At 41.9% G+C, this 12,692-nt stretch overlaps 1 protein-coding gene across 1 annotated transcript in view; it reads right to left on the bottom strand.

The window, feature by feature from the left end:
* CFAP44 (cilia and flagella associated protein 44) overlaps positions 1–12,692 on the bottom strand; it is a gene marked incomplete at its 5' end in the record, with an annotated part of 47,416 nt that overhangs the window by 34,391 nt on the left and 333 nt on the right. The window contains 8 exon segments of the mRNA XM_084275377.1: positions 439–553; positions 2,078–2,294; positions 2,610–2,712; positions 3,672–3,834; positions 6,065–6,242; positions 7,086–7,178; positions 12,280–12,319; positions 12,321–12,498. Coding sequence (XP_084131503.1) covers positions 439–553; positions 2,078–2,294; positions 2,610–2,712; positions 3,672–3,834; positions 6,065–6,242; positions 7,086–7,178; positions 12,280–12,319; positions 12,321–12,498 — 1,087 coding nt within the window.

Genomic DNA, 12,692 nt, shown 5'->3' with positions numbered 1-12,692 from the left:
GTTAACATTGTGGCTTCCTTCCATGCAAGCATTGAATCGACACCAATGTGCAGATATTTGCAAGAGAAAGTGTAAAGGGTGAGAAGATTCAACTTTTTAGCAATGTGACATAATTTACATGCAGTGAAATGGTTAAAGAGAAGGGCTACAGTCTTTGTATTTCTTTACACTAACGTCTTCACCGCTCCATTAGAGGAGTCTCAGCTCTAAGCCCACAGAGATCTTTTGTCTGGGAATTACAATACCGTACTTTTCAATTATTACAAAGTTAAGACAGGTTTTGGGCAAATGAATGTCAATATTAGCTTATCAGAGCAGTGCATTGAGGGTCTAATTCAAATCACTTTGAAGCAAATAGTAAGTCTCCAACCTAAGCACTAGACTTTATATCAAAACCTGAGAGGAAACATAAAATCAATTAAACTTGTTCTTACTTACCTTCCCATCAGGCAGCTCCACATAACCTACAATGTCAGTCACTGCTGATTTTCCAAACCTGCCCAAAGCTCCTTGTAACTTGAGACCCGTGAATGTGAGAGCCATCTTCCAGAACCTGGGTACAGATAAAGGATTGCTCTCTGATACAACATTTCCTCAACACACTCTTAGTCCTTCTCAGATGCTGTCATAATCTTATCAGGGATGCCTCTGAGGTACAGGTTGTTCATTTATTCCTTGTCACAGAAGACCTCGGGTTTTTCTTTGTAAAATGAGATAAAGCTTTATAACTACACAAACATTTCCCTACGCTACCCCTCTGAAAAAGCTAGGAATAGGCAGAACGAAGATTAAACTGCTATTTAAAATATATAGCTACATCCTTCTAGCTAAAAGCAATACACTTAGTTAAGGATACCTATTTTACTCTTGCTGTCTTCACTGTATGATGCTCAACTTTGTAAATCCAAGAGACTAAGATCTTTACTGAATTTCATCCAAGTATTCCCATGGACTTGAGCTTGACTGTAAAGATCCCACTGAATTAAAGGTTTTATCCTAGATCTTCACAGCTGTTCCTATTTGATCATTATATTTTAACTGTATAAAACATAACTTTAAATGACTGCATTACAAAAAAATTAGCATCTACTTTAATTAGGGATTGTTCACTTTGTGTGCAGGAGACATTACTTTTAAGATGTGTTGGAAACTGGAATTTGAGAACACATTTGAGAGCTTTTATAACATGATAAACATTATGCATGTCAGAGTTTATTCACAGTATTTTAACTCAAAAGAAAGTTTACAAGATATTTTGTCAGATTTACATAAACAGTATGTTCTAAACCACATACATTCTGGGTCTAAATAGCCATTTGTTATTTCAGACCCACCTTGCAACCAAACTATAGAGCAAATCTCAGGGTTTGATCTGACTGATCTGTTAAAATCCAATAAACCTCAACTGTATTAGAATTTTTAAGTTTTCATTTCTATTATAACAGCATCCAAGTCATATTTTAAGTCTCTTCTGTATTAACATTGAACACTCGATAAATATGGAACAAAAAGCTAATCTCTGCCCCAAAACGCTTGAAGTTACTGTTTATTTTTTTTATTACAAACAGATCCATGAACTTACAGCGAAGAGAGTTTATGGAAGCGTATCTTTAGTCAAGCTTCCTTGCAGGGTTTTGGTGGTATCAGAGGGTTTCTGATCCATTTGGCAACCAGTTCTAATGGCTGCCCAAACAACAGATGAGCTCAAGAAATCAAAGTTAGAAGGCCCAGAAGGCACGTGTGATATGTAACCAGCTAGAAGGCGTGCATGTGTATGTGTACACATATATAAAAACATTTTCTATTAATTCTCCCCGGTGCTTGTTGAAATTAGAAGAATGAAGCCAATGGTACCGACGTTCAACATCAAGCATCAGCCTTTTTGCACAGCAAAGGTGTTCAGAGACTTGGCCAACTGGCTGAAGGACTTGAACTGTCTCACTTTTGTAACGGTCACAGCCAGGTAAAATAACATTTCTCATTGGTCCGTGTTTGCTAATGATACATTCCTGTTAGTCATCATCTACGTGCTATGACTTTACAGGTATTATGTATTAATTCCAATCAGTAAACTTACTTGATGTGTCCTGATCCAGATGTAGTCAATTGTTCTTCATTATCAGCAGAAAATGTGACCTTGTAAACATCCTGTGAAAAAGCTTTTGACCTCAACACAATCTTTTCTTGTTTCCAGTCCCAGATAGTCAGCATGTAGTCAGGGCTGCTGCCAACACTGGCCAGCAGAGTGCCAGCATCATTGAAATCACCAAAAACATAGGCTTTCTCTGTTCCACCTGAAGAAACATACAAGCCCAAAGAAACACATGGAAAACAGGGAGAAACAATAAGAAATCTACTTACAAGGAGGTCAACTTTCACTGCACTTTTTTGCGCTAGATAATAGCTCTCAACTGGCTATTTCTACCAAATAAAAAATTTCCTCCTGTGGAATAATGAAAAAGCTTGAAATTAGTGGGGTTTATTGTGCTTTGGAGGACCAAAAGACTGTATTTCCTTCTAAATTTCTAAAGTGACCCACTACTCCATCTGCTGGAATCTACGAACACTGGCCCCACTTTGTAAAGTGAAAGTAGAACTTTTTACACTACCTCGCAGTATTCTGTAGGGCCTCAGTGAAGGGTAATCGTAGATGATGAGGTTTGGCTTCGTTCCTTTTTCTCCTACTGCAAAGTACTGCTTAGTAGGGTGTGCCTTGAAAAAGCAAAAATCCCATTGCATGCTGTAATGACACTTTTGTCTCTATCCTGCTAGTTATTGAGTTACCACATTTACTCGCTCATTAGTCAAAAATTACTGCCATAAGTACCAGGTTATGTTTTTCTGTGTGTTTGTTCTGAATTGCCAACTATTGCTCACAATCAGAATGAAGATACAAAATGGTATCTTGCATGTATAATGCAGAACCATGACAAACTGAAATGATCTGCTTTATTGTGAATCCTTTTACTATTCCTACCTCACTCAACCCACTAGCTGATCTTTCCATAAGCAGCATTTGTGTCAGTAGATGCCATCTACTTCAGCAGCAGAAAAGCCATCCTGAATGACCTTGTTCTGAAGACACAAAGCTGTACCATGATTCCTCGACAAGGCTGCTTACAAAAGACCAGAGCAGTCTGAGGCTAATATTCTGAAAGCTTTGCTTATGTGGAATACAACTGAGGGATGGCAGAGCCATTTACAGGTTCAGATGCTTCAAATCTACAGTAAGCGTTTGAGAGTCCAAGCTCTTGGTCCAAGCCCTTACTAGAGTGAAACCAGATACTTCTCTTCATTTATCTAGGAACATGACATTCTAAATTTTAACTGCAGGCAAAAACTCTATACTAGTATCAGCTGCAACTAGGAAAGATAAGTGTTGAAAAAGAAAAAAAGAAGTCAATATGAATTGAAATAAGGATGTGCTAGTTCTAAAAATCAATCCCAGCTGGCACCTGTCAATCCTTTAAGGTACCTGAACTGAGGTATGCAGGTATTTGCTCTCTGTCAATTATGACAGACTGAGTAGCCCACGCTGCACAGCCTGCATGCCCTCCTAATCAATACCATACTTTCATATGTATATGCACGGGCAGCTGTAGAAGCAACCAAGTGAACATTTTGCCTCTAGAAAGCGACCAACATCCTGAAAGACAGAACAAAAGCCGTACCGTGATAAACCCAATTCCACCACCGCTGCTGCTCCGCAAGTAACTTTGTGATTTAGTTTTCAGGTCCAGGAGCACCACTTGGTTGCCCGCTATATACATCAGCGTTTGGCTATCCATCAGCAGCAGGTTTACACTTCTGGTGCAGTCATATCCAAAAGAATGTCTGCGAGCAGTTCAGTAAGGAAATGATTTGACACTGGCTTCTAGAAAAGATTACTAAATGAACAGAAACACTTAAACCAAAACTGAGATGGGAATACTGGATCTGGTGACTGAAAGTGTAATGGTAGAAGACAGTTTTGTTCAGTAGATATTGAATGTTAAACATATTAAGCCTCTATAACTGAGGGTGTGGTGGTTTAGTCCTGGCTGAAAGCCAGAGACCCACCAAAACTGCTCTATCACTCCCCTTTTCAGCTGGACAGGGGAGAAAATATCTATTGAGAGGCTCAGGAGTCAAGATAAGGACAGGGAGAGATCACTCTGCAATCAGCATCACGGGTAAAACAGACTCAACATAGAATAAAGGAAAGAAACTCTCTAACTTATTACATTGCACTGCACACCTAGCAACACCAGAGTCGGGTAATGAGAAGTGTGACCAGATCTGAAAGCACCTTGCCCCACCCCTCCCTTCCTAGCAGACTTTAGTCATGATTTCACATCCCTCTTCCTCTCCATTGTGGCACAGGCAGGGGCAGGGACTGGGGGAATGGGGGTTTTGGTCAGTTCCTCATGAGATGTTCTCCTTATTCAGGAGGGACATTCCTCACACCCTTCCCTGCTCCAGCATAGGGTCACACCCATGGGAGACAGTTCTCCCTGAACTTCTTCAACATGAGTCCTTTCCCACAGGGCTTCAGCTCTTCACCAGCTGCCCCAGTGTGGGTCACTGCTATGGGGTGCAGTCATAAATCATAGAATGTCTCTCAGTCTCTCAGGCCCAGACTGTTCCAGCCTGGTCCCCCACAGGTTCACAAGCCTCTTCCCCCAGCAAACCTGCTCCAGTGTGGGTCTCCCTCGCGCTCATCTCTGTGTCTCTGTCTCTCTCCACGGGCTGCAAGTGCTGGCAGAGGCTTGCTCCAACAGAGTCACAGCGTCTTCTGTATGTCTCCACCTGCTCCAGCGTGGGGCCTCTCCATGGGCTGCAGGTGGGGTCTTGGCCTTTTCCATGGGCAGCAGTGGGGCACCCGCTCTACCACGAGTTTCTCCACAGGCTGCAGGGGCATCTTTCTCTCTGGCACCTGGGGTGCCGCCTCCTCCCCCCTTCACTGGCCTTGGTGCCTGCACAGTTCCTTACATCTTCTCACTCCCTTCTCTGGGGGCAAAAAGCAGCTGCTTGTAGGGGTTTTTTTAATCCTAAATGTGATTCCCAGAGACGCTGTGACAGTTGCTCATTGGCTTGGCCTTGGTCAGCAATGACTCCAACCTTGAGTCAGCTGTTGTTTGCTCTCTTGGGCCTGGGGAAAGCTTCTAGCTGCTTCTTGCAGAAGCCACCCCATTCTCCACCAGAACCCATCCACGCAAAACTACAACAGAGATGAAGGCATAAATGAAGACCTTTCTCAAGTTCATCTATCCTTTCATGTCCTTTACAGGGCAACACTTCTCTGATGGATCCTTTGGGGCTGCAAGGAATTCATACTTTGTCCATGTTCTCTTGTCAAACAAAATGTAAGATATGTGCATCAGATTACTAGGAACTGTTCTACACACAAGAGATCTAACCGAGGAAGTGCTCAAGCTCACTTCTTAAATATTTGCAGGCAGATGTAGAGAAGGGTGAAATCCAGTCTTCAACAGCAACTTGACTGTATCTGCAGAGAAAACCAGCAGCTCTTGTGAAAGTCACACCTATCACATCCTCTTGACCATACCTAGCAAAGGGACTACTTGTAGCTGTTAATTGATAGGCATCACTTCCTTCATTCTACCAGTTTAGATCATCTGAGCACCAGGCTGCAAATCTACCTGGTTTCTTCTCCAGTTTCCCTTTAGCAGTTCGGTGACGAGGTTGAGACACACGGCTGTTCTTCTCCTACCCTGCCCTCAGCTTCTTGGGGAACACCAGTGTGGCTAAACAGAAAGGGAGAGCTTTGCAGGAGATATTCTTACATTGGTCTTCTGCCTGGTCACATTAACTTGGCTATGATCATATTCTATGAGAATACTTTAGTAAGAATTATGCCCAATGAAAAATGTTACGAGGCCATGACAGCATTTAAGATTAAATTCACCAAGAATCATAACTGGTTGGGATTTGTATCTGTGTCACAACCAAAGGTATCCCACTAATGCCACATAGGCTACTCCAAATTAGACAAGTACAATTTTAAGAATATATATTAAACATTCTTTGCTTTAAACTTGCACAACCTCAACAGGAAGGATACTTCAGAGTAAGAAGGTTCATTGGTATCCCAGAGCCTTCAGTGACACGTGGCCTTGAATATATATCTTCATAGCTATAGAAGAAAGTTTCTGAGATTTTCTCTTCTACCTTCTCAGGCCTTTTTTGTTCCTCCAAGGTTACTTCACTATTATCTTGCTCTTCCAAATCACCTTCTGCATCTCAAAGCAGAAACATAAAGGAAATTTATATTCACCTGTATTTTAGGCTCCTTGCTGGCATTAGCACCTAACTGCAAAAAGGAAGGATTCACACATTCCTTGCCTCCATCAACAGAATAAAAGACACTCATTAGCTCAAAGCACAGGTACCACATCTTAGTAACAACCGGTCCTGGAACAACCTCTAACAAGTGCTCCCTCAGGCTTTTAAAAACTTTACTGTGACTAATCAAAACAGAAGATTTTAAAGAAAAAAAATGTCAAGACTAGTTTAAAAACACCCATTTTAAAACTCAGGCCCTACCAAAGTAGTTCAGTTCAGCTTTGCCTGGTGATTAGGCCTCAGCTTTAGAAACCAAATAAAATTTTAAGTGTCTCTCTTCAGTAGCTGTTGAACACACATTATACAATCATAAGACATCATTGTCCTCAAAAAGGCATTCTGCTGATGCATGACCCAGTGTAGCTCTTCAATGGACTGCAATGCAGAATACTGTCAACTTGACTTCCAACTAGTCATAAGCACCTGTTAAAAGTACTTTTTGGTTGGATACCTCACATCAAATCCCCATCACCTATTTTGTAACCTTTTCACACTACCTTGATTTTTACTTTCTAAGGTGTTCTATAATGAACAGCCAAAGGGGTCAGAGAGCAGCCATGGGAAAGAGCATACTGAAGCACACAAGGTAAGCCAAATGAAAGGGAGCAGAGAAACTCAGTAACTGTGACTGTACTGGTCTGAGATGCTGTTCATAACAATAACAGGGAAAAAATGAAAACCAGAGTGTAATAGGATTTTTAGGTCATGCCAACATCTCCTCAGTGTAAAGCAGTACTCACCAACGCCCTCAGTGTCTGATTCCACTTGCTCCTCTTCTTCCTCTGGCTCCTCTGCAGTTGATGATTCCTTTGGAAGACTAGTTTTGCTCTCTTCTGCAAAGGACAACTGGGATTACTCTCTTAGGTATGAATTCCTTTGACTAATTTACTCATGTATGCCATTTTAAATAAATATACAGTTTTGTAGTAGTAAAATAAAATCCCTTCTGCCCAACAGTGGATTTCCTGGTGTTAAGCATTAAGTGTAAGGAAAGGTTTGCTTTCAAAAAAAACATATTTTAAAACTTAGGGAAAGAAGTACACCCTGCAACAGGAAAAGTGTATACTAGGAAGATCCAAAAACCACTGAAAGTAATTTCATCAAAAATCCTTCCCAAATTGCACAGGACACTCACTAGTGGATGTTGTTATCCATGCTACCTAGACCTAGTGTGTTAGATGACAAGAAGAACATATGAAGTAGACATTGGACGTGCATTTCAAATTGAAAACCGTGTAAAAAAGAGAGATACATGTCTCTTTCAGAGACCAGTGAAGTTAATTAATTAATTGGTTGCAGTACTAGCAAGTAATTAATTAATTGATTAGACCTGTCTACAGCAGCAAAAAAATTTCAGGGGAGAGACTTTGTGGGCTGAGGGACAGCAAGAACTGCAGACACAATGGTCAGCCAAGAACATCAAAAGATGGGGTCATCTTTGACCAGAGTCAAAATGAAACCTGGCAATACCAAGAGCATCAACTGAAGATGAATACATACAAGCAAGGAAGGGGTGAGCAATGGGAGTAGCCAGAAGCTTCTGCATGTTCAGTACTGAATTGCTGCATAGCAGTGGGAAATACTCACGGCCATCACTGTGATCTGCCTGTGCACCTTCTGCTGGCTTCTCATCATTTCCCTCCTGTTCACTTGGAAAAGATGGCACATCCTCATTACCTGGTGGTAGAGAAGAGAAACTTCTGGTGGTTTTGTCTTCATCTGCAGTTTTGACCATTTTCATTTCCTCTCCTTACATAGTATTTGCTTGTACACTACACATGGATAACTCAAAGATATGCCCTCATTTGTAGGGTGCATTCATTGGTTCAGGTTTAGGACTCTGGGCCTTAGGTATATTGCTATAGAAAGACTCAATACTGCATCACAGGGGATACTAAAGACAGAATTACATGTTTTGGGCTACTCTTTAATATCCTGGAAGGAAATCTGTTTTCAAGACAAGAAGGCTACTCCTCCACCTTTCTGGCGGACTTTGAAAAAATATCAGGAGATAGATGTTCTGAGACTATCTAATACCTTGAATGGAGAAACAAGAGAGATTAATGTTTAAGAAAAAAATAAAATTTAAAAAATTAACACCATTTATAAATAATAAAAAAACTTTAAACAACTAACACATCCCAGAAATCATTTCAGAGTGCTACAATTTCATTAGTTACCATTGCCCTCTGGAGTAGGAAAGATCCAATTTTTTTCTTATTAAAAACATTGATTGTTTATATAAACATCTCTGAAAAGAGAACAAAAAACCACAAGCTTTTTCTAAATTTGTTCTGCCTTTTTATTTAAAGCATGGTATTCATTTCCAAATAAAATATCTTAAAATGAACACTGGAGAAATTTTGTATGAATTCACAAGTTGAATGTAAAGAAACCTAAATATTCAGAATAATGAATGTAGGCAGGATGCATCTGAGACTTTTTGGTTATTTCAGGCAGGGCAAAGCGTCCAAACACGATTCCACCCATCAGAAGGACAGCGAGGGCAAAGAAATATTGTAGACATATCATTTGTGTCATTACATAGTGAACCTGCCCTACTTAATCCTCAAATGCTCCAAGTCTCTCCCAGAGACTGACTTTCCGGCAGATTTTATTTAAAAATTGAGTTTTTACCCCTCAAGAGTACTGAGAAAAACCAGAAAATAGGTGTGCAGAAAGTTTTACATTCAGAAAACAAATACAAAGAAATCACTGCCTACAACTACCTGAAAGGAGGTTGTAGAGAGGTGGGTTTTGGTCTCTTCAGCCAGGTGACAGGAGATAGGACAAGGGGAAATGGCACAAATCTGGGCCAGGGAAAATTCAGGCCAGATGTTAGAAAAAAACTTTTCACTGAAAGAGTTGTCAGGGCCTGGAAAGGGATATGGTTTAGCATAGGACAGGAACAGTTGGACTCAATGATCTTAAAAGTCTTTTCCAACCTTGTGATTCTGTGATTCAATATATTTAAATGAAACTCGTGATTTTTAATGGAGTAATGGAACTGAGATCACTGAATCTGAAGAAACAGTTACAGACTAGTTGCATGAGTGTATAGTGGACTGTTTGGAGACCTGAATTCTAATTCCAAGCCCAGTAATGATGTGTACAATTTGTATCAGCCATTTCACCTCTGGCTGTTTCAGTTACCTCTCATGAAAAATGAGATAATAATACTTACCCATCTTAGCAAAGTGTTTTGATATCCATAGAGGAAAGTGCTATAAAATTTCAAATTATTGTAACTAATTAGTAATCATTTATCTTCTAAAAATTAAGACTATCATCATTTTCATTATAAATTAATTCCTATCTGGAAAATGCTTTAGGCTGAAAGAGGGTATGAACATTTCTGCCTGCCTTGATATCTGGGTTCTAGTTAAAGAAAGCTATTGCAGTGCTCTCTGTGCATATCACTCTGATGGGACCAAAGCACTGTGCCAAAATAAATCTTTAATTTAAAGACGCTGGTGGAGGCTCAAGGGGACACACATGCCTACTTTGGTCACAGATTCTGGGCTTCATGGGTTCACTGAATCAGAAAACTTTTGTGTAGGTTCACTGTGACAAAGATGCACCTCTCTTCATGCTATTTTTCTTTCCCTGGTTTTTTTCCATCTTTTTTTTTTTGAGACAGTTTTCCTAAACAAGCTAGAATCAAGGCTTTTGATACTGAAAACAGATAGTGGCAAGTAAAACTGGTGTGAAGTGGGATGGAGGGGGAGAAGAAAAACAAGCTGGCAGCCAGACATTTTTGCCAACCCTAATTCTACATTATGCCTGATGAGGAAAGCATTATTCCCCCTACCCAGTCCTAGTAATTCAAGATACTGATCTGAAACACTATACACATCAGTTCCACTATTTAGCTTTCTAAGAACTCACTCAGCAGTGAATCCAAGTTTACTTTCTTTCTATGGCCAGTGTATAAACTGTGAAGCGCCATTTTCTTTCAAACTGCCTTGCACTTGGCTACATTCTCAAAAGCCACAGCTCAACTCAGAGCAGAGAAACATCTTTGCTTGGGTATATTCTTTCAGTTATTTCAACACTAAGATGTTTCTTGGCAATTTTGCTGCCACACAGAATCATTTATATAGAAGCTTTTCAAAAAACTGTCAGTAACTTTGGGCATTAAGAGATTTCTCATCTCAGACAATCATTTATTCAAAGTACAGGATAATTAAATCAAATGGTGGTTTATTTGGTAACATGTAAACAAATTCACTGAGATGACACCATTTTGTCATCCTACAGTTTTCCTCCTTCCAAAAAAAAAAAAAGTGTTTAGATGTGTAAGATCCATAAATGTAGTGCTTGCCTTCATACATCCCATGACTGACACTTCAACTGCATAAAATGCATAAAATTAAAAAATTATCAAAATGCAGTTGTACTTTAGAAACTGAATATAATCTGGTAGTTATTACTTTAAGCTGTCTCTGGCACACCATTACCTGTGTAACTGTGCTTAAACATCACCTACCTCCCCTCAGCTTTTACATCTACAAGAGAATGCTAATCAGTTTTATCCACTAATTCAGAAATGGGGAACTATTACTGCAGAACATAACTGCTAGGCTATTAGTATTAGTAAGAAGCAAGAGATTAAAAATTCATCTCTGCACTGGGCAAGCAGCAGATTTGAAAAACATCCTTTCATTCGAAAAAATTTAATGTCTTAAATAAAAGTGCTTATGTACACAAGGAAAAATATCCAGGTGTAAATCAGGCATAGTTATCCACTGCTGTCTGTATATAATTATCAGTCAGTCCTACTAGAAAACTAGTAATAAAAGTCACTTTTAGGCAGTCAACTTAAAATCCCAAGGAAGGAATATTCTGTACAAAAAATTTCTCTCTCTTACTATAGCTAGAAGACTCGAGAGCAAGGACAATAACAGGAGATATCAACTCTCACAGCGGTTAAGTATATAAAATATTTACTACTCAGAGACTGAGCCTGCAAGTATAAAGCTACAAAGCAAAGTCTAGACACATTGTATGTAGCATAGGCCTATTGCCTCTTTCTGCTCCACCCCCATCAGAGAGAGAAGAGGAGCCCTACTTAAAAACCTCACTATTGTGTACATTCAAAATCTATTCTATAGAATTAAGATTAATAAACCCCAGCTCTAATCTCCAGCCTTACAACTAAGGGAGTCCTCTGTACGATCCAGATGCTCTATCTCACACAAGTTTCAATCTTTTAAAGTCTGCCTTGTGACTAAAGGTTACCAGGTTTTTATTAGGGCAAAACAGGTGACATCACCTGTTACTCATTAACGTACAGCGCAAAGGAAAATCATACAGCCAACAAGCCCCACGTGTCAAATGACTTACAGGAGGGTCTGTCTCAGCTGCAGAACACTTATTCCTGTCCCACTTTTCCAAAGCTCATCTACATGAGAGCGAAGGCTTTTCTTTTCCAAAAGCCTGTGTGTGGGAAGGTGGGTCCCACAGAAACCTCAGCACGTACAGCTGCTGGGCACCAGCCCCAATACGGAGCTGCAGACCTGGCACTGCCTCAGCACAACGCTCTTCCAAGCCCGCCTTCCACACGGACACCAGGAAAAGGCCATGGCGAGGCAGAAGCACCCTGCCTCAGGCTGTTTCACCGCGGGGTAGGGCGGAGGATAGCAAAGCGGCTAGCAGGGACACCTGGAGCTCCTCAGAGAGAGCAGGGGAGGAAGCCTCTGAGGGGCCACGGGGAGAGCGCTACAGAGCGGATCAAGGGGCGTGCAGTGAGGACACGGCCCGCCAGAGAGCAGGTGGCCCGCCAGCGAGCATCGGCGGGCCCAAGAGGACCGGGGTTGCTACCAGGGGCAGGTCCATGAGACGCGAGGTCATACGAGGGCCTTGCAGGCCCTGCCCCCGCCGAGGGGCGATGCGGGGCAGCAGCGGACCCTGGCCCTCCCTACAAGCCCGTACCTGAGGCCGCCTCCATCGCGGCGTTACGAGTCTCCAGGCAACCGCCCCCGCGGCGCGCAGAGCGCCCCGGGAGCTGTAGTTCGGCCGGGGGCGAGGCGCGCCTGCGCCGGCTCCTGAGGCGAGGCGGGAGAGCCCGCCGGCGGCGGCGGGCAGCGGCCGGGGGCCTCGGCTGGGTATAACCGCCGGGGCCGGAGGGAGCGCGCTGCGGCTCCCATCCCGCTGTGAATTAAGAGGGGCTGCTTGGTGTCGTTTTGTAAAGGGGGGGGGGGGGGGGGGGGAGGGGGGAGGGTTTTGGTCGCCGCTGGGGTCTTTTCAAAACTCCTCGGGAAAGTACAATTAATGCCTTAAACTTTCTGCCCCAAGACGGAGCGAGCGCTGCCGCGCCGCACCCCGCTCGGGTACGGCCCGTTTCC

Source organism: Gallinula chloropus (genome assembly GCF_964237585.1).
Source record: "Gallinula chloropus genome assembly, chromosome: 1".
Classification (NCBI taxonomy): Eukaryota; Metazoa; Chordata; class Aves; order Gruiformes; family Rallidae; genus Gallinula; species Gallinula chloropus.
Note: the sequence above shows the minus strand (reverse complement) of the source record. Positions and strands in the feature narration are given on the sequence as shown.